Consider the following 21,345-nt stretch of genomic DNA (forward strand, 5'->3'; position numbering starts at 1 on the left):
AACCCAACCTAATTACAGGCTCACACAGCTACCATGAGTCATACTAAAAAAATCTACCTACACTAGTTGCACACTAGACGGTGCTACATATCACTCTTGTCCTCCATTAAAAATCAGGATATTTGAATGTAGTGTTGTATTTAATCTCCTTGTAACATGAAAGAAACCACAGAACAAAAGTAGCTATAACCTCTATGGTGCTCAATCTGCAAAATTGAAACAATATGAGTGGCAATATACACACAGCAAAAATAAATCGGGAAGGTCCTCCAGAGAAAAGTAGGCATAAAGCGACCCCAAACGGTATGTAAAAATACAAAAAGGTAAGCTTTATTGGACTTTGAAAAATATCACTTAAAAATTAGAAAACCTAATTTTCATGTCAAATTTTTACAAGTCCAATAAAGCTTACCTTTTTGTATTTTCACATACTGTCTGGGGGTTTCTTTATACCTACTTTTCTCAGGGGAGCCATCCCCGTTTCTTTTTGCTATGTTACTTTTTAGTATGCTGACCCATATGGTGGAATGACAGATGATTGATTATCCTCTCAATTTCTCGATGCCTATTGTCTCTCATTAGCTTCCCCCTCTCTTTTTTATTTATGGCAATATACACACACCTTCTATATGATCATAAATATAATACAGTTAATAACTTAAACTTCAGAATCCAATGTTTCCAATGTAAAGTTACAGTTGGAAGTACATAAACACTCTCATTATATCTGCTAACTCGTATGCAAAAACACAAACTAGGTAACAGAAGAACAAGTTGATCAGCAAGATCTTTTTTAAAAAATAGCAAAAAAAATTATATAAATTCTACCATATCTAAGAAACTAGAGCCAATGCAGCCTAGCCAATGCAATTTTCTGAATCAGCACCCCAAATAACCCCAAGAACAGGTCAAAAAGGCAAGGCACCAAGAAAAAATATTTTTTTTTGTTGGGCTGTGCAATGGGTATTATGTTAAACTATGTAGAGTTCACAATTTCATGTGCATGGGGGTCATATTTATATGTTACATACGAAGACCCTACTTTTCAGTGCTATTAAATAGTTCAGTCCGAAACCTGGAACTTAGCTGTTTTGCTGGACAAATGAGCTGCGAAGTGGAGATTCCCCACATACACAAAGGGGAGGGGATGCTTGTGACATTGTTGACCGAGTATGGCCATATGGTTATCTTAGAACAATGACATTGTCCAAATATGTTCATGTGAATATATTAGGTTAATGATGTCATGTGCACATCCATCCCTTTGTTAAGTGCAGCTGCGGAATGAGAAATCTCCCACCCATAGCTCATTGGGCAGTGAGGATGTAATCATGTGACAGCTGCCCATGAATTTGGGACAAGGAATATCCCAACCACAGTTCATTGGGTGGCAGGGATGCAAACATGGATTCAGAAGAAGGAATCCCCTGACCACAAATCATTGAGTGTCAGGATGCAATGTTTGACAGCTTCCGTGGACACAGGACAAGGAATCTCTCAAACACAGGTCATTGGTTGTAGAGAATGCCGTCATATGACAGCTTCCCATAGTTTTGGGATGAGGAATCTCCCACCTGCAGCTCAACTGGCAGCAGGAATACCATCATGAAAACTTCCTGTGGTTCAGGATGAGGAATCTCCCACCTACAGCTCATTGAATGGCAGGAATGCAACCATGTGACAGCTTCCCATGGGTTCGGGATGAGGAATCTCCCATCTACAGCTCATTGAATGGCAGGAATGCAACCATGTGACAGCTTCCCATGGGTTCTGGATGAGGAATCTCCCATCTACAGCTCTTTGAATGGCAGGAGTGCAACCATGTGACAACTTCCCATGGGTTCGGGATGAGGAATATCCCATATACAGCTCATTGAATGTCAGGAATGCAACCATGTGACAGCTTCCCACAGGTTTAGGCAGACTGTGTTTGGATAGAGTTTAGGTCTGAACCCAACTCATCCCTACTTAAAATGCAAATCCTTGTGTGACACATTAAAAACAATACACTCTCTGTGTGTCAGAGCCACACCCACTTTTAGAATCTTCATCATCCGGCACTTCCAGGTGTGTCAGATACCTGCGCCTTGCAGATGCGCGCTGTTATACTAATCACTATGTCATTAGTGAGATTTCTTTTAAGGCTACAGAAATATATTAGTGCTGGCAGGCGGAAGTACAGAGCACATACAGGAGCTATAGCCAAAATTACAATAAATAAAAAAAACAAAATCCATCCCAAACCATTAAAGTGCTATTCCAGCATGACATCCGGTATAAGAAAGTTCTTGTATGCTGAAATTTCTGTCTCTCTCTCTCTGTACAGGAGAAAAAAATTCTTCCTGATTACTTCCAAGGAATAAAGATCACAAATGTTCAGTAAGTCCATTTTTAAAACACAAGCACAATTCAACCTTTAGCCTAGATAGCCTGGGTGACAGTGATCCTACTAATGGTGTAGCATAATGATGTCATGATGTACCCAGAGTTGGTACAGTATATTAACAAAATTTTTCTTGCAAGCTTAAGTTGACTGTTTTTGAATATGAAATGGCAAGTATTTGATTTGCACATAAACACAGAAAAAAAAGACATTGTAATAATATATTTAAGAATGAAGCATGCAAGCAACTTTGCTTTTAAATGGGTATTCTCCTATTTTAACTATATGGGCATCCCCTAGGGCAGGGGTATCAAACTCCATTTCATCGCGGGCAACATTAGCAGTATAGTTGCCCTTAAATGACCAGTGGTATCTGGAGTGCAATACGTAAAAAGTGCTGGATTCATGGTTCAAGAGTACGTTACCTACAGAATGTAGAACTCAGGATTAAGCTGTGTACAGGGTACAGAGCCCAGGAGTGCACTGTGTATAGAATGCAAGGGTTCAGGAGTGCGCTATGCATAGAGTGCAGGGTTCAGGAGTGCGTTACATACAAAATTCCGGGGTGTGCTGTGTACAGATTGTAGGTTTTAGGGGTGCGCTATGCAGTATGCACAGTGTATAACCCTAACTCCCTTCCGAAGCTTCCTTGCATCTCTCTCCTACCTTGCCTGGCTCTAGTACCTCCATTTGTAGGTGGCTTTGCCAATTGCCACACCTTGCAGGGAGCGGAAGCCGAGGGTGAAAGTTGGAGGTGGCAGAATGGAGTTCCGTCACATTCCAGCTGCAAAACTGGGTCTGAAAACCACATGACAAGGCCAGGATTCAGCCTACAGGCCTTGTGTTTGACATATGTGCCCTAGGGGACGGTTCGGACTAAAACACTTACATTTTTGCACGTTCATGCGCGTTCCGGTTTTGACAGCCCATTCATTTCAATAGGCTGCCAAGCGAACAGGAACATGCAGAAAGTAGCGCAGTACTTTTGCAAATCGCCCGGCACCAAACTGCGTTATCATGTGGGTTTGATGCCTGCAAACATGCTGCACTTGCTAGATGTCTTTCTGGTGCAATTAACATGTAACGTTACCCACGTGCATCTAGCAAGGGGAACACTTTCCCGCTCAGTGCAAGAAATACGCACAGAAACACGCCTTTCCCGCGTACTGCATGCCAATGTGAACCCATAGCTCCCAACTGTCCCTGATTTTGAGGAAATGTCCCTCTGTCCCTCATTCCTCCTCATTTGTCCCTCATTTTGGTCTGATCTTTATAGTTGTATATAAAATGCACTACTTCTCTATCAAAAAGTGTTTCCCAGTGCTAAACCTTTCATCCAATTTCTAAATTGCTGCATTTGTACATTCCAAAAGCCAATATAAAGGAAAACCAATCATTTTTTTGTACAATTCTCTCTTGGGGGGGGGGCGTAACAGGGGGTGTGTGCTATGCCTACATACTTCTTTTGCTAATAGGTGTCCCTCGTTCTCATCTCAGAAAGTTGGGAGGTATATGAACCAGGCCTATAAGAGAGGAAACTTTTAAATAGGGACACTAATTGTGGTGACAACCATGGATTTCCTCAGTTTGGAGAGATTTCTTATCACTTTCTGTTTTGGCTTTGAGACAGGAGAGGAAGGAAAACCTACTCAATAGAACACAGATGGCAAAAAAAGAAAAAACTTACAGGGGTTATAACCATCCATTACTCCATTCAAAATGAAGAAAAAAAGTTTGGCCTATAATTCTACTTGAAATATTCCACTTGCCGCAAAATCACGTACCTGTACATCATTCTGCTTCAAGTGGTTGTAGCGGGATGATATACAACTGCAGGCATCACTCTGGTACCAGTTTTTAGAGCCAACGGTTGGCTTTCTTGTAATACAACCGACGCGGCTAAGCAGCCACTCTGCTGTTATTACAAGCAGTGGTAGGGGACGACCCTCTTGCCGCCTTCCCACCTGGAGACCCGAGCGACCAGCTGGCACATCCATGGCTGGCCAGAGACCCAAACAAAGCCCGAATCAGTTTTGATCGGGTCTTCAATGTAGTAATTCGGAAGCGATGCCACGGCGCCACTTCCAGTTTACTCGGCCGCCAACGGCGCCAGTTTTAAAAAATACAAAGTATTCAAAAAACACGATCTTGACATTTTGAATACTTTTAAGTGCAGAGGAGGGGTTTGGGGTCTTTTGGACCCCAGATCCCTCCATAAAGAGTACCTGTCACTGCCTATTACTGTCACAAAGGATGTTTACATTCCTTGTAACAGCAATAAAAGTGATCAGATTTTTTTTTTTAAATGACAGTGTAAAAATAAAAAAATAAATAAGAAAAAAACAATAATTTAAAGCACCAAAGTAATTGCATACTTAAGTCGTACCTGTAAATGTAAACAGTGCTCAAACCACACATGTGAGGTTTCGGCACGATCCTTAGAGCAAGAGCAATATTTCTATCACAAGACCACCTCTGTAACTCTAAACAGGTAACTGTTAAAACATTTTTAAAGCATATGGAGATTTTTAAGTAGTTTGCCGCCATTCCACGAGTTTGGGCAATTTTAAAATTGTTTTTTTAAAATGTTTACTCGGCGTAACATCATCTTTCGCAGTATACAAAAAAATTGGGCTAAATTTACTGTTTAGTTTTTCTTTTTCTTTTTTTTAATTCATTGACGTGTATTTTTTCCAAAACGGTTATGTATGAAAGACAGCTGCGCAAATACAGTGTGACATAAAATATTGCAATGACCACCATTTTATTCTCTAGGGTCTCTGCTAATATATATATATATATATATATATATATATATATATATATATATATATATAAAATTTTTTTTTTTTTTTGGGTTCTAAGTAATTATCTATTAAAAATTACTGTTATTGATTTTAACTTGTCAGCAACAAATGTCAGAAATAGGCCTGATCTTCAAGTGGTTAAAAATACTGGAGAATCATATATGCAAAAGTCTCTGTTCTGCTGCCAGAGCACAGCGCTGTATGCTGTATGTACAGTAGCTGATACACCATACAGTTTATACAGCACTGATAGCAGCCACATTTCTTAGTGAAGGAAATGGTCTGTTTAGGCCAGCTTGGCCCAGATAAACTGTTTAAAGAGGAGTTCCGCCTGGAGAAAAAAAAAAAATAAAAGTCAGCAGCTACAAATACTGTAGCTGCTGACTTTTAATATATGGACACTTGCCTGCCTAGGGAGCCCACAATGTCAGCACCTCAGCCGATTTTCAGAACGGCTGCCGGTTGCTGCCACCACCATTCTTTCGAAGGGAAACCAGCAATGAAGCCATTCAGCTTCACAGCCGGTTCCCTACTGAGCATGCGTGAATTGTGCTGCACATTTTCATAGGCTCAGCGGCAGGGGAAGGAGAAGGAGGACGAAACTTCCGGTGGACAGCACCTGGGGCGCTGTTTACCGGAAGTGGGGAAGGGTATCTAACTTTCCCCCTCCCCCTGAAAGGTGCTAAATGTGGCAGTGGAGGGGAGGAGGAAGCACATGAGCGGAAGTTCCACTTTTGGGTGGAACACCGCTTTAAAGTGAGATGAAACTTGGAGTAAGGCTTTTTTCATTTCACTGTAAGTACAGGGGGATGTTGTGATGATGCCCCCTAGGGGGTGGGGCCATGATGTCCTGCACTCCTGCTTGCTGACCCACCACAGTACATACGTATAGTGCGACGGGGCGGCTCCAACAGGCACAGCCAAGTACCGTACATCGCTGCCTGTTTTTGGGTTTAGGGCGTGCTTCTCTGCCGACACCTGCTGTGATTGTACACAGTCTTTCAGCAGGTCTCGACCAATGATTCAAGGCTGGGATCTGCTGATCGGATGTATCCAATCACAGCCCAGAGCCCTATGTTGGCAAACAACCCAGAGCTATATACAGAGGGAAAGATAACTTTGTTTCTTTTCCCTGCAAAGCTGGTAAAAAACAGCATATAATACACACATTACACATTGTTAGGCACACAATAACCTCTTGATTCCCCATAGATGTTAACCCCTTCCCTGCCAGTGTAATTAGTACAGTGACAGTGTATATTAATAGCACTAATCACTGTATTAGCATCACTGGAAGTGTCAGTGGCAGTTAGTGAGTTCCCACAAAGTGTCAGTTAGTGTCAGATTGCTCACTCACTGCTAATACTAGTATGAAAAAATAAAAATTCCAGTATGCACTGTATGTGACTTAACCGACCCACAGTCCGCTTGAGTGCTTCTGATAGTATACCACTCCCTCCAGTCTTGAACATAGATATCAGATATTAAAGCTGCATAACATATAAGACTAGCCGATAAATAGCTTGTATGAGAACTGGAACTCTTTGTTGAATACACTCGCACAGAATATATATCCCACAGGAGGACAGTCCCCTCCTGATTATATTAAACTAACAATGCAAACTGCACACAGGAATATAATTACCATATCTAAACAACAAACCCATGAACAATAACCCAGATATTCACCCAAAACATCACACAATGGTTTAGAAAATGAGGAACAGCTGACTCATGGCTATTCCCATCATAGAGGATCATTCAAGAGTTATGTAGTTTTTGTTTTCAAACTTTTCAGGCTTTTTTTGTTTGTTTATATAATAATAAAAAAAAAACCCCAGTGGTGATCAAATAGCACCAAAAAAAGCTCTATTTGTATGAAAAAAATTATAGATATATTTATTTGTGTACAGTGTTGCATAATCGCGCAATTACCCTTTAACCACTTCAGCTTCCAAAGGTTTTATCCCCTTAATGACCAGGCAATTTTTTGCGATTTGACACTGCATTCATTTATTTACCCAAATAAATTGATGTCCTTTTTTCCCCACAAATAGAGCTTTATTTTGGTGGTATTTGACCACTTCTGCGGTTTTTAAATGCTATAAACAAGAAAAGAGCGAAAATTTTGAAAAAATCACAATATTTTTTACTTTCTGCTATAAAACATTCCCATGAAAAAGAAAAAATGTAAAAATCTAATTTCTTTTATCAGTTTAGGCCAATTTGTATTCTGCTACATATTTTTGGTAAAAAAAAAAAAAAAATCACAAAAAAGTGTATTTTAATTGATTTGCGCAAAATATATTGCATTTACAAACTATGGTATAGATTTCTGGGCTTTTTTTTTCGTTTGTTTTTATTAGTAATGGCGGCGATCAGCGATTTTTAGCGGGACTGCGACTTTGGGGCAGACAGATTGGACCCCTAACTGACATTTTTGACACTTTTTGGGGACCAGTGACATTACTACAGTAATCAGTGCTAAATATTATGCACTGTTACTTTATAAATGACACTGGCAGGGGAGGGGTTAACACTGGGGGTTATCAAAGGGTTAAATGTATGCCTGTTTGTGCTTGCTCACTGTAGGGGAGGAGGGTTCTGTGACAGGCACACAGAGATCGGTGTTTCAGCTTAACTGAAACTCCTGATCTCTCTCTGCCTGTGTCACAGAAGACTCGCCTGCTTTGTTTACATAAGCAGGCGGGTCTTCTGTCAGTTTCTGTAAAGATTGTGGGAGGCTGGCGGCGATCGCCACCACTCCTCCCACAGCCTTACTCCCGCTGTGTCTAATGACATCGGGAGCGCGGTCTAGGCGGCGAGCGAGCTCCGCCGAGACCGCGGGCACATAATCACGTAGATGTATGTGATTATGCGCAGCCGAGCCACCCTGCAGCAGTAAATCTGCGTGGGGTGGTTGGCAAGTGGACGCGAACCAGGAAGCAGGACAGCCGGACATGTCGGCCGTCCTGTTGCTGAGCGGGTGGCACTGCAGGGGCTTCATTTTAAGGTAAGTATTTCATAATGAGCTAGTATGCGATGCATACTAGCTCATTATGTCTTTGTCTTTTTTTTTTTTTCATTTTTTCTGGGGAGTTTACTTCATCTTAGAACAGTGCCAAATAGCAAAAAATGGCTTGGTCATGAAGGGGCGTAAAACCTTAAAACCTTTCGGAGCTGAAGTGGTTATCCACTTGCTGACTGTTGAACTTACAAAAACAACCTTGGTTCAAGTGGTTATAGGGAGCTTATGACTGCAGCCAAGAGCTGGGTGTCCTTTTTGGCAATTGGCTGCTCATTAAAAATAATCTGCGCAGCTCTCCAGTCAACCGGGCTCTCCCGTTCCTCAATGTTAAACACCGGGATAGCAAGTTATAGGAAGAACAAGAAACTGCCATTGCTCGTTCTTCTATATAACTAATAAACCTTCCTTTTGTCAAAGCTGTCAATCCCTGGCTGGTACAGCAGCTAATCAAGGACCATCTCTGCTTCACTAGCTGCATTGGAGGGCATGGGAGACAATGGGGTCTAATAGACTCCTGATGGCTCCATAAAAAGTATCTGTCACCTATAAAAAAGTGTAAAAAAAAATACACGGGAATGTCAGTGTGAGATCAATCATTCCAGGGGAATAATTTACAATTAACTTTAAACTGGTAACCTGTAAAGGTTTTTAATTGCTTCCCGTCCGGCTATTGTAATATAACCGCCAGACAGGAGTCCAATTATCCTGGGTTCTCTTCCCCACAAATGTGTGGTGGCAGGTAACGTGGTCTGTGGCGGGTAACGTGGTCTGTAGATGGGGCAAATTTAAATATGGAACACTATGTTAACAATAAAGCTGCCACCCCATGTGAATAATTAAGTGTTACTAAACCCACAGCAGTAAAATCAGTCTGTATTTGCAGTAAAGCATGCTTGTTATACCCTTTAGTGTGGATCCTAAGGGGTTAATCATCTGCATTGTGTAAAAAGGCTGTTCTTGTCTTCTTTGATCATCTCGTTCTTCCACAGACTCCAAAAAATAGCCTAATATTTACAGAGTCTATAGCAGCCTTTCTCAACTTTTTGAAAACAGGGGAACCCTTGCAAAAACGTCCTCGTCTCAGGGAACCACTGCTGAAAATTGCTATATCTACAACTCAAGATAAATTAGTGGGATGGTCAGTGAGAAGAATGCTACTTACACTTGTGGTCATTGGGAAGAATTACCCCCTTACAGATAGCCAGTGGCGGCCGGCCGATAGGGGGCGCAGGGGCGCCGCCCCCCCCCAAAAAAAATAAGAAAGAAGAAGATTAAAAAAAAATAAAATGTGTCTATTTTTCGCCCACTAGGGGCGCCGGACTTAGTACTGGGTATGGGGTATGGGGGTACGGCCGGCAGAGGCGCCGATTGACGCTCTTCTCGGGGTCATCGGGGCGCAGAGCAATGCGCCCCGACACTCCCCACTTTTCTGATGTCCGGGCAGTGATTGGTTTAGACTCCAGCCTGGACCAATCACAGTAGGACATGGACCTGGTGACGTGACGCGTGGGGGCGGTGCACCGCCCCGGCGTCACGATCACCGCTTCCGGTTTCCGTTCCCGCCCGAGGAGTGTCGGACAGGAGAGGACAGAGGACGCGTGTGATCTGCATCGATCTGAGTGAGTCCAGCAGCAGTCCGGTAAGTGTCAGTGATGAGGAGTGAAGTGATTGTGCGGGGGGGGGGCGTGCCAGGATGCAGAGCGCTGGATGAGCGGAGTGGGTGACCCGGAGAGAAGAGCTGGGCGTCCGTTCTCCTCCCCCATCCCTCCGTGCTGTGTGTGCGTGCAGGAGGTGGCAGCTCTGCGGTCTATGTGACCCGGACGCCCGATGTTCACTGACCTTCGCTCCCGGATCGGTGAGTGTCAGATGGGGGGCACTGCATGTCTGTACTGGCTGTTGCTGCTACATGGGTGTCATTGGGGACACTGCATGTCCTAGAGAGGGGCCACTGCATGCTGCTTGTGTATAGATGATGGGGGCCACTATATGGTACATTTTTATATTGGGGGGGCTACAGATGATAGGATTCACTTTATACTGCTTGTCAATAGATGGGGGGGTGTCCCTACAAGCTGCTTGTGTATAGATGGTGGGGGGGGGTCACCAAATGCTACTTGTCAATGGATGGGGGGTCACTACATGGTACCTGTCTAGATGTTGGGGAGCCACTACATGCTGCCTGTCAATAGATGATGGGGGGGGTCACTATATGCTACCTTCTAGATGATGGAGGGGGACCGTCACTACTTGAGCTGAGAAGTCGTGGATGGAGGAGCTGTCCCCCCCCTGCCCCCCCCTGTCCCTGTTTGCGCCCCCCCCAAAAAAATTTTGAGCACCAGCCGCCACTGCAGATAGCTAAAAAGATTGATGGTGTCAGTGAGACCTTAACGGAGTGGTATAAACTGCTCATTGCTCAAAGAACCCCTAGCAACCTCTTGAAGAACCCCTAGCAACCTCTGGAGGAACCCGTAGCAACCTCTGGAGGAACCCCTAGCAACCTCTGGAGGAATCCTCAAGGAACCCCTAGCAACCTCTGGAGGCACCCCTAGCAACCTCTGGAGGAATCCTCAAGGAACCCCTAGCAACCTCTGGAGGAATCCTCAAGGAACCCCTAACAACCTCTGGAGGACCCCTAGGGTTCCATGGAACCCTGGTTGAGAAGCCCTGGTCTATAGAGACAGGCTGCTCAGTTTGGTGAGTATTGCTAGAGAGGTTTTTTTTTTCTTCAGGGTGCATGTGATTAGCACAGGCCCAATCAGCACTGTCCAGACATGTCCACACAGAGAATCAAGGATCTTGAAGCCTCATAGGACATTTGTGGGAGAAATGAAAACTCCTTCTACAAGCTATCAGCACTCACTGATACAAGTCACAAGATTGCTATATGGGAAAGCCTGTGTTAAAGGGCCTTTAGGATGTTGGGCTTCATTTGCAGAGCAGTGGTGTTTAACCACCTGCCGACCGCCTGCCGCAGATATAGTGCGGTTCGTGGGAGCGCTCCTGGAGGGCGAGCACGCGCCGCCGGAGGCGCGCGCCCACCCCCACTAGGCAGTGGGGATGCCAAACCATGGGACTGGTGGCCGTGATTGCGGCTGGGCACCCGCGATCGTTCCCCGCTGAGAGAGAAGTACGGTCAGCTGTTGTAAACACAGCTGACCATTGTTCTCTCTCAAATGATCACAGAGTGCCTGTGATCCTTCTATTTAGGATCACAGGTCTCTGTGTTCTTTTCACAAGTCCCTACCCCATACAGTTAGAAAACACTCCCCTAGGCTCACACTTAACCCTTTGATCACCCCTGGGTTAACCCCTTCCCTGCCAGTGTCATTAGTACAGTAAGAGTGCATATTTTTAGCACTGATTACTGTAGTAATGTCACTGGTCCCCCCATGTCAGTTAGGGGTCCGATCGTCCGCCGTAATGTCGCAGTCCTGCTAAAAATCACAGATCGCCGCCATTACTAGTAAAAAAAATAAATAAATAAAAATGACATAAATCTTTCCTTTAGTTTGTAGACGCGATAGCTTTTGTGTAAAATCAAAATACGCTTATTGGGATTTTTTTTACCAAAAATATGTAGCACAATACAAATTGGCCTAAAATTAGATTTTACTTTTTTTTTTTTTTTTGGGAATGTCATGTAGCAGAAAGTGAAAAATATATATATATTTTTTTTTTCCAGAGTTGTCTCTCTTTTTTTTTGTTTATAGCACAAAAAAATAAAAATCGCAGAGGCAATCAAATACTACCAAAAGAAAACTCTATTTGTGGGGGAAAAAAAGGATATCAATTTTATTTGGGTACAATGACACATGACCACACAATTGTCCATTAAAGTAACGCAGTGCCGAATCATCGCAAAAAATAGCCTGGTCATTGAGGGGGCAAATCCTTCTGGTCCAGAAGTGGTTAATGATTGCGGGCTGTGCAGCAAATGTGAAGTGAATAGTAAGCAGGTCTTCAAATAATCCAAAAAGGTATAATGGAGGATTATTAGAGGAATCAATGACTTGCCATTTGAAAGTTTAAACTAGGGGTGATGTAACATCCCCTAAAATTCTAAATAATTCAATAAATTGTGAAGTTAGATGAATGCGTCCAACTGTGATTTAGTCAAATGAATGTACGGGAAAATGTTGGCGGTGAATTTGCTTTCTAAATGTGATTCATTTTTTAACCTTGAGTAATAACCAGCAAAGCTCCCATTCCCGATTATATAAATAAGTCCCTCAGAGCAAGCAAGAACATAAGGAAGTTCCTACTGGAATCTTGTCATAGTCCATTTGGTGACATTGAATTTCAATTTATACAGTTTGGTTTGTGTTTAATAGAAATGATGCCAACGGTATTGCCGTCACTCAGGATGTGATTATAAGAATTTTATTCAATAAAACGGATCCTGTCACTGATCAATATGCAAGAATCTACAAGGAGGTAGAGAAAAAACTCAATATAGAAGACTGCCTAGATGGTAAGTATGATCACCTTAAAGAAGTCTATTGTGTCAGATATAATTATGTAAGTTCATGAATATGTTCATTTTATCTAAAAGCCCCTTATTTTGCTCAGAGTCTGAAAAGACACTGGTTACATTAATTGTTCTTCTATATATGCTAAATGATATTGCTTATGTTGGTGTCAATTGAAGTGAATGTAAACTCGGCATGCACCGATACCGATACCGATACTGGTATCGGTATCAGTGTCAATACTAAGCATTTGCACAAGTATCGGTACTCATGCAAATGCTCCAATACCTGAAACCGATACTTTCAGGCTCGGTTCCTTTAGTTGTCAGTGGGATTCCCCCATTGACAGGTAAAATGTAAATAAAAATGTCTCGGTTGTTAACCACTTTAACCACTTGCCGACAACCTGCCGCCTTTTTACTGCCGCAGGGCGGCTCGGCTGCATCCAGTCACGTAGTACTATGTGACTGGAGTGCATATGGTTTCGGCAGCGCACACGCGCCGTCGGAGCCGCGCTCCCGCTGTGTTTAGACACAGCGGGAGGCGGGCCGAGGGAGGAGCGGCGGCGTTTCCCGCTGCCCTCCCTCGATCGTCCGGGAACCCGAGAGAAGACCCACCTGCTTATGTAAACAGGCAGGGAGAGATCAACAGTTTCAGCTAAGCTACAACCCCAATCTCTGTGCCTGTCACAGAACCCCCCACACAGTTAGTAAGCATTTTAGGCTTACTTTTAACCCCTTTGATCACCCCCCATATTAACCCCTTCCCTGCCAGTGTCATTTATACAGTAACAGTGCATATTATTTAGCACTGATCACTGTATTAAGGTCACTGGACCCCAAAAAGTGTCAAAAATGTCAGTTAGGGGTCCAATCTGTCCGCCCCAATGTCGCAGTCCCGCTAAAAATCGCAGATCGCCACCATTACTAATAAAAAATAAACAAATAAAAAGTCCAAAAATCTATCCCGTAGTTTGTAAACGCTATAACTTTTGCGCAAACCAATTAAAATACGCTTTTTGGGATTTTTTTTAAATGTAGCAGAATACGAATTGGCCTAAACTGATTTTGTTTTTAGCGCAAAATCTAAAAACTGCAGAGGTGATCAAATACCACCAAAAGAAAAGCTCTATTTGTGGGGAAAAAAAAGGACGTCAATTGTATTTGGGTACAGCGTAGCACAACCGCGCAATTTTATGTTAAAGTAACGCAGTGCCAAATCGCAAAAAATGACCTGGTCATTAAGGGGGTAAAACCTTCCGGGGCTGAAGTGGTTAAGACCGGAAGGATTTGCCCCCTTAATGACCAGGCTCTATTTACCTACATCCCTTTGCCCAGGAGTGGCTGCCTGCCACAGTATATCTGTGGTGGGCGGTCGTAAAGTGGTTAAGAAGTAGGGCTGCCATGTCCTTAAAGTGGAGTTCCACTCAAAAATGGAACTTCCGCTTATCTGTCTCCTCCCCCCCTCTAGAGCCACAATTGGCACCTTTCAGGGGGGAGGGGGGAGCAGGTACCTGTTTTTGACAGGTACCCTGTCCCCATTTCCGTCGGACCTCACCGTGGCAAGGTTCCTCACAGGTTCAGCCCCCTACTCCTTCCTCTGCTTCGTGGCCAATTATCGAGCATAGCGCGCTTCGTGCATGCGCAGTAGGGACCCGGCCATGAACCTGCAAGGCTTCACTGTCGGGTTCCTTTACTGGCAATGGCGGCGGCCACACCCGACAGCCGATGGAAGCATCGGCTGCAGGTGCTGACATCGCTGGACTCCAGGATAGGCAAGTGTCCTAATATTAAAAGTCAGCAGCTACAGTATGTGTAGCTGCTGACTTTTAATTTTTGAAGGGGGGGGGGAACTCTGCTTTAACAACCGATGACTCATTCAGCTGTCAGTGGGGTTCCCTTGTTGACAGCTGAAGTGTAACCCAAAGCTGGCTATACTCTACATGAAAAATCATTCAAACGAATTTTCGAAAAAAAGAACACTCAGCCGTGAGAGCAAACAATAGTGCCATCATGCAATGACCGATAAATCATTTAATGGACATAAATGAATACATTTTTTTTGTTTTTTCACATATACCTAGTGCAAACAATTTGGACAATTAACACATTAACCTTTCAATTTATTGTTCATTTGGCAGAAAATTTCCAGACTTGTCCTTCATTTATTTGGCTCAAAAACGTCACAACCAATTATCGATGTGTGCCCATTAACTGGCTGAAAAACAAACACACTGTTTAGAGGACCAAATTTCGGCCAATTTTTGGTATAGTTTATGGCCAGCATAAGTCCCGGCAATTGGAGCTCTCAAAAAAAAAAAGCAGCCGGGCAAGGTTTATCAACAACATTGCTCAGCTGCTGAAACAGAAAGAAAAAAAGTTAGAGGGGCTTTAAAACTAGGTGATGGGGGGGGGGGGGTCCAGATGTAGAATTAGCCAGCGGGGAGCAAGGTTTAGCAGGCACTATTGGGGGCATTAGTGGTAAGGTGACCAAAAATCCAAAACCAAAGGTAGGTAGGCTGACAAATCGAAAGTGCAGCCTCATAACATCTAACAAGGATACAGTATGCAATCGGACAAAATTACTAAGTTTGTATACCAATGCCAGAATTCTGGGCCAACAAGATGGGAGAACTGGAGCTGTTAACCACTTGCCGACCGCCGCACGACTATCTACGTCGGCGGTCAGCCCCTCACAGGCAAACTAACGTAGGGCTACGTTGCTTGCTTGTGAGGGTCTAGGGAGCGAGCGCGCGCCCCCGGAGGCGCGCTCCCGCTCCCGCGTGGTCACGGACCCCCCCGCGCGTGTGACCAGCGGACCCGATGTCCGCCGGCCACTCGGCGATCGGCGGGGGAGAGGGAGAATGTCAGGCAGCTTGTGTAAACAAACTGCCTGTCATTCTCCTCGCTGCAAAGACACTGATAAAACGGATCTGGTATGTAGATCCGTTGATCAGTGTCCTTACAGCTAGAGCCACAGCCAATCACAGTAGAAACCACGCCCCTAGGGACACACACAGCCCCTCCCTTCCAAATAAAGTTAACCCCTTCACTACCAGTGTATTTTTACAGTAACAGTGCATATGTATAGCACTGATTACTGTAGAAATGTCACTGGTAACCCCAAAAGTGTCAAAAATGTCAGTCAAGGGTCCGATCTGTCCGCCGCAATGTCGCAGTACCGCAAAAAAAATCGCAGATCGCCGCCATTACGCGTTAAAAAAAAAAACAACAAAAATGACAAAAATCTTTCCCTTTGTTAGTAAACGCGATAACTTTTGCGCAAACCAATCAAAATACGCTTTTTGCGATTTTTTTTACCAAACATAGGTAGCATAAAACAAATTGGCCGAAAATTTTTAAAAATTTTGATTTTTACATTTTTTTTTGGGGGAATTTCATATAAAAAAATGTGAAAAATATTGCTATTTTTGCAAAATTGACGCTCTTTTTTTGTTTATAGCGCGTGATCAAAAAATCGCACAGGTGATCAAATACCACCAAAAGAAAGCTCTGTTTGTGGGAAAAAAAGGACGTCAAATTCGTTTAGGTACAGCGTCGCACGACCGCGCAATTGTGCGTTAAATTCACGCAGTGCCGAATCGCAAAATACCCCCTGGTCGGAATGGGGGTAAAATCTTCCGGGGCTTAAGTGGTTAATGTATGAGGAGGATTTTGATTTTGTATGAATTTCCGAGACTTGGTTTGAAAGCTCTCATGATTGGCTGGCAACCCTTCAGGGGTATTCTTTTTATCACAGAGATAGAGAGGGTAAAAAAGGAGTAGGGGTCTGCCTGTATATCAAGAACATTCTGCAAGTGAATGAGGGACGATATAACTAATGGAGCTAGGGAGGAGGTGGAATTCCTATGGGTAGAACTTCAAAGGGAAGTTACTATGGGGATAATATTAATTGGGAGTATGATATAGGCCCCCCAAAGAGAAGGAGGAAGGGGAGGCGGACCTCCTATCACAGCTTGGAATGGCAGCAAGGATGGGAAATGTCATTATAATGGGGGAGTTCAATTATCCGGATATAGACTGAGCAAAAGGAACTGCGCATTCATCTAAGGCTTGCCATTTCCTAAATGTTTTGCAGGACAATTTCAGGGGTCAGATGGTGAACGCACCAACGAGAAACAATGCGTTACTAGACCTACTGATTACGAATAATACAGACCTGATTGCGGATGTATAAATATGGGGCAACTTAGGAAACAGTGACCATAGGTCAATTAGTTTCAGTATAAATCATAGAAATAGGAAACATGAGGGTAATACAAGGACATTGAATTTTAAAAGAGCCAAAATCCCTAAACTGCGCACCATGCTAGACGATATAAAATGGGATAAAATCCTAGGAACAAAGAACACGGAGGAAAAATGGGAGTGCTTTGAGAACATGCTAAATAAAGGTATTGGCCAGTGCATTCCAACAGGGAATAAGTTTAAAAGAGCTAACATAAACCCTGGGTGGCTAAACTCCAATGTAAAAATGCACATAAAAACTAAAGAAAAGGCCTTCATAAAATGCAAGGGATGCTGAGGGATCATTGACAGCATTCCAACATTACAAAGAATGTAATAAGAAATGTAAGAGCGAAATTAGGGCTGCTGAAAGATAACACGAAAGGCACATAGTGTAAGAGAGTAAAAAAATAAAAAAAAACTAGAAATTATTTAAGTATATAAATAGTAAGAAAGTGAGGCCAGAACACATTGGCCCCATAAGGGACAATGAAGGGAATCTGGCTACATAGGACAGAGAGAAGGCGAAGATGCTATAAATTTTTCTCCTCAGTCTTCACAAAAGAATTGGGGGAATGCATTAACCCAGCTTGTAATGTTAAAGTTAATAACATGTCACAGGAAGCACCCTCATGGTTAACAGAAGACAGACTAAGAACTAGACTTGAAAAACTTAACATAAAAAAGTCACTGGGACCAGGTGGCTTACACCCGAGGGTCCTTAAAGAACTCAGCCAGGTGATTGCCAGAGCATTGTTCCTAATATTTAGAGATAGTTTACTGATGGGAATGGTACCAGCTGATTGGAAAAAAAGCCCAAATGGTACCAATATTTAAAAAAGGGCTGAGATATATCCCTGGGAACTACAGGCCGGTTAGCCTAACATCAATAGTCTGTAAGATATTGGAGGGGGTGATAAGGGACCACATACAAGATTTTAGTAATGAAAACGGTATCATTAATAGAAAGCATGAATTCATGAAAAAACCCTCTTGTCAGACCAATCTATTAACCTTCTATGAAGAAGTGAGCTCCCATTTAGATAAAGGAAGGCCTGTGGATGTGGTGTATCTGGATTTTGCAAAGGCATTTGATATAGTTCCCCACAAATGTTTACTGTACAAACTAAGGTACGTAGGTATGGACCATATTGTAGCTGGATTAAAAACTGGCTGCAGGGGCGAGTCCAAAGGGTGGTGATAAATCGGTAGTACTCTGAATGGTCTGGTGAGAAAAGTGGAGTCCCCCGAGGATCTGTCCTGGGACCAATCCTATTTAATTTATTCATAAATGACCCAGAGGATGGGATAAACAGCCCAATCTCCGTATTTGTGGATGATACTAAATTAAACAGAGCAATAACATCTACGCAGGATGTGGAAACCTTACAAGAAGACCTGAACAAATCATTGGGGTGGGCATCTACATGGCAAATGAGGTTTAATGTTGAAAAATGTAAGGTAATGCATTTGGGTGCCAGAAATACGAACTCAAGCTAGTCAAGTCACTAGGGGGAGATCCTTTGGGGGAATCTAAGATGGAAAAGGACCTGGGGGTCCTAGTAGACAACAAGCTCAGCAATGGCATGCAATGTCAAGCTACTGCAAGCAAAGCCAACAGAATACTGTCATGTATTAAAAAGGGGATTTACTCCAGAGATAAAACAATGATTCTCCCACTTTACAAGACTCTGGTCCCGCTGCATCTGGAATATGCCATCCAGTTCTGGGCACCGGTCCTCAGGAAGGATGTGCTGGAACTGAAGGGAGTCCAGAGAAGGACAACAAAGCTAATAAAGGGAATGAAGGATCTCAGCTATGAGGAAAGACTACAAGCATTGAAATTATTCTCTCTGAAGAAGAGACTCTTGAGAGGGGATATGATATCAATGTACAAATACCGTGCTGGTGAACCTAGCATAGGAAACAAACTATTCAGTGAAAGGGAATATAAAAGGACTCATTCCATTTGCTAAAATTTGAAGAGAAGCAGTTTAACTTTAAACTGTGTAAAGGGTTCTATACCATCAGAGCGGTAAGGATGTGGAATTCTCTTCCACAAGCAGTGGTATCAGTGAGGAGCATTGATAGTTTTTTTAAACTATTAGATGGGCACCTTAACGATCACATCATACAGGGGTATACAATGTACTATTGCCATAAACACTTATACACTCGTCATAAGTTGAACTGGATGGACTGGTGTCTTTTTTCAACCTCACTAACTATGTAACCCTGTAACTAAAAATAAATATTGCTTCTTTTTGTATATACATCTACATATCAAAGGGATGAACCTCCCTCTGCAGATGAAGTCCGTTTGAAGCAACCTGTCAAGTAAAAAAAAAAAAAAAAAATATATATATATATATATATATATATATATATATATATATATATATATATTTATATATTATTTTTTTATTTATTTTTTTAAGTAAATGTTCCTCTGTTTCTTATTAACCCTTAACTTACTCTAATCGGTCTCATTTTATTCCTTATTCTCCTTGTCCATTTAATTATTATTTTCCTGCTGATTTTTTTTTTTTTCACTTTTATTCTATAAACTGTTAATAATTAAAACATTTTTTTTTTGTTTGCTTTGTTTGCTAATATTTTTACACCTTTAACATATAATCACACGTTTCACATTGAAAAAAAGTGCACAATTCAAAAAAATAAATAAATGTATTTCAATTGCAAATAACTTTTCAATGCTTTGTTCCATTGCTGGCAGCTGAAGTTTACACAAAACAGTTGCTGTAGATATCGATAATTGGTATCGGCGAGTACTAAAAAAGTATCAGTACTCGTACTCGTTGTAAAATAAATGGTATTGGTGCATCCCTCATGTAAACCCTAAAAAGGAACTTCTATTACTTGCTTCCTTTTGGTCTGCTAAATATATCATTAGTCCTTTGTTATATCTGCTCAAAAAATACCTTATGATCTTCCAAAAATCCAGTGAACTTAGTGTTATCCCAGTTTACTTCTGTGAAGTACAGAACAATTCCCTTCTATGTTATGGAGAGGGGGAAATGTTCTGTAGTCCTAACATAGTTACTGTCTTCAGGTGACAATACTGCTCCTCCATAGATACAGTACAGTGAGTGAGCGATGTCACCCTTCGATTGAGGATGTTATATAGTTACATAGTCAGGTTGAAAAAAGACACAAGTCCATCCGACTCAACCAATAAAAAACAGTTAAGAAAACACATCCATACAATCCCATATACACAATCCTATTCCCGAAATTGATCCAGAGGAAGGCGAAAAACCCCAGGTGTGTTAAAGCGGTAGTAAACTCTGTATTGAAACCTGTATCTACAGGTAAGCTTACAACCAAGCGTACCTGTAGGTACAATGACTATCTCCTAAACGTGCACTGTTTAGGAGATATTCACATCGGCAATAGCCAAGGATGTCCCCCGCACATGCGCAGTGACCCTGGCTCCAGGATGCACGGGTAGGAGTGACGCCATCGCAGGTCCCGTCCATTCAAACGGCCGTAGCCTGCAAACCCGGAATGAAGATGTGATATTTTTGGAAAGAAAAAATGTGGTGTCATAGACACTAAAATTTTGACCAAACATGTTTTGTATCACAGTCCTATTGTTACATAGTCAGGTTGAAAAAAGACACAAGTCCATCTAGCTCAACCAATAAAAAAAAAAGAAAAAAACACAACCATACACTTCCATATACACAATCCTATACCCACAAAAGTATAAAAGCATTCAAGTATTTATTACCATGACAATAAAGTATTTATTGACTTGATATATTTAGAGTTACAGTGATTGTAAACACTCACCTTGTGAAACAATCAATTCAGTTTAAAATATAAATGAAAGTCACAACATTTGTGTATAGACATAAAAAGCATTATAAATAGACCAACGTTACTATGTATGTACCATACCTGGTCGATTGCCCTTCAAGCTGGCATCGCTGCTCCAGTGATCTCCACTTGCTTCTGGGTCCTGACCCATGAGGAATTCAAGGGCACATCCACAATCTAGGAGTGTCAGAGGCCAGAGCAGAGCACTGGCTGCCAGGGGAACAAGGAGTAAGGTAATTACTGTACTTATTTCTATCCCCCTATACAAAACAAGAATGTAACCCTTGCAGTGCCGAGGGTAAGGGGGAGCCAACTGCAAGGAAAATTTGTAGAGATACCTGGAGATCCACTTTTTATGAAAACTCTTTATTGCCTAGACAATGGTCAATTCCCTCTGAGAGAGGGACTGTCCAGATGCAAATTGGAGGCCATGTGGAAATATAGGTGTCACAGCGGTGTCCAGCACTCAGAAGGCACACGGAAACTGGGAGCATACTTGGAGTCATTGAGACATCGGAGTCACTAGATGACATGTGGTCTGGGTGCACTGGAGTCTCTGGGAGCACTC

General features: G+C 42.4%; 1 protein-coding gene across 1 annotated transcript in view; it reads left to right on the top strand.

Moving 5' to 3' along the window:
• Positions 1-21,345, top strand: part of LOC309554688 (mucin-17-like) — a gene marked incomplete at both ends in the record, with an annotated part of 82,211 nt that overhangs the window by 47,277 nt on the left and 13,589 nt on the right. The window contains 2 exons of the mRNA XM_082256394.1: positions 2,327-2,379; positions 12,550-12,689. Of these exons, the coding sequence (XP_082112520.1) occupies positions 2,327-2,379; positions 12,550-12,689 (193 nt within the window). The remainder of the gene's footprint in view (positions 1-2,326; positions 2,380-12,549; positions 12,690-21,345) is intronic.

The sequence above is a fragment of the Pelophylax lessonae genome, assembly GCF_965119305.1.
Source record: "Pelophylax lessonae genome assembly, chromosome: 4".
Lineage (NCBI taxonomy): Eukaryota > Metazoa > Chordata > Amphibia > Anura > Ranidae > Pelophylax > Pelophylax lessonae.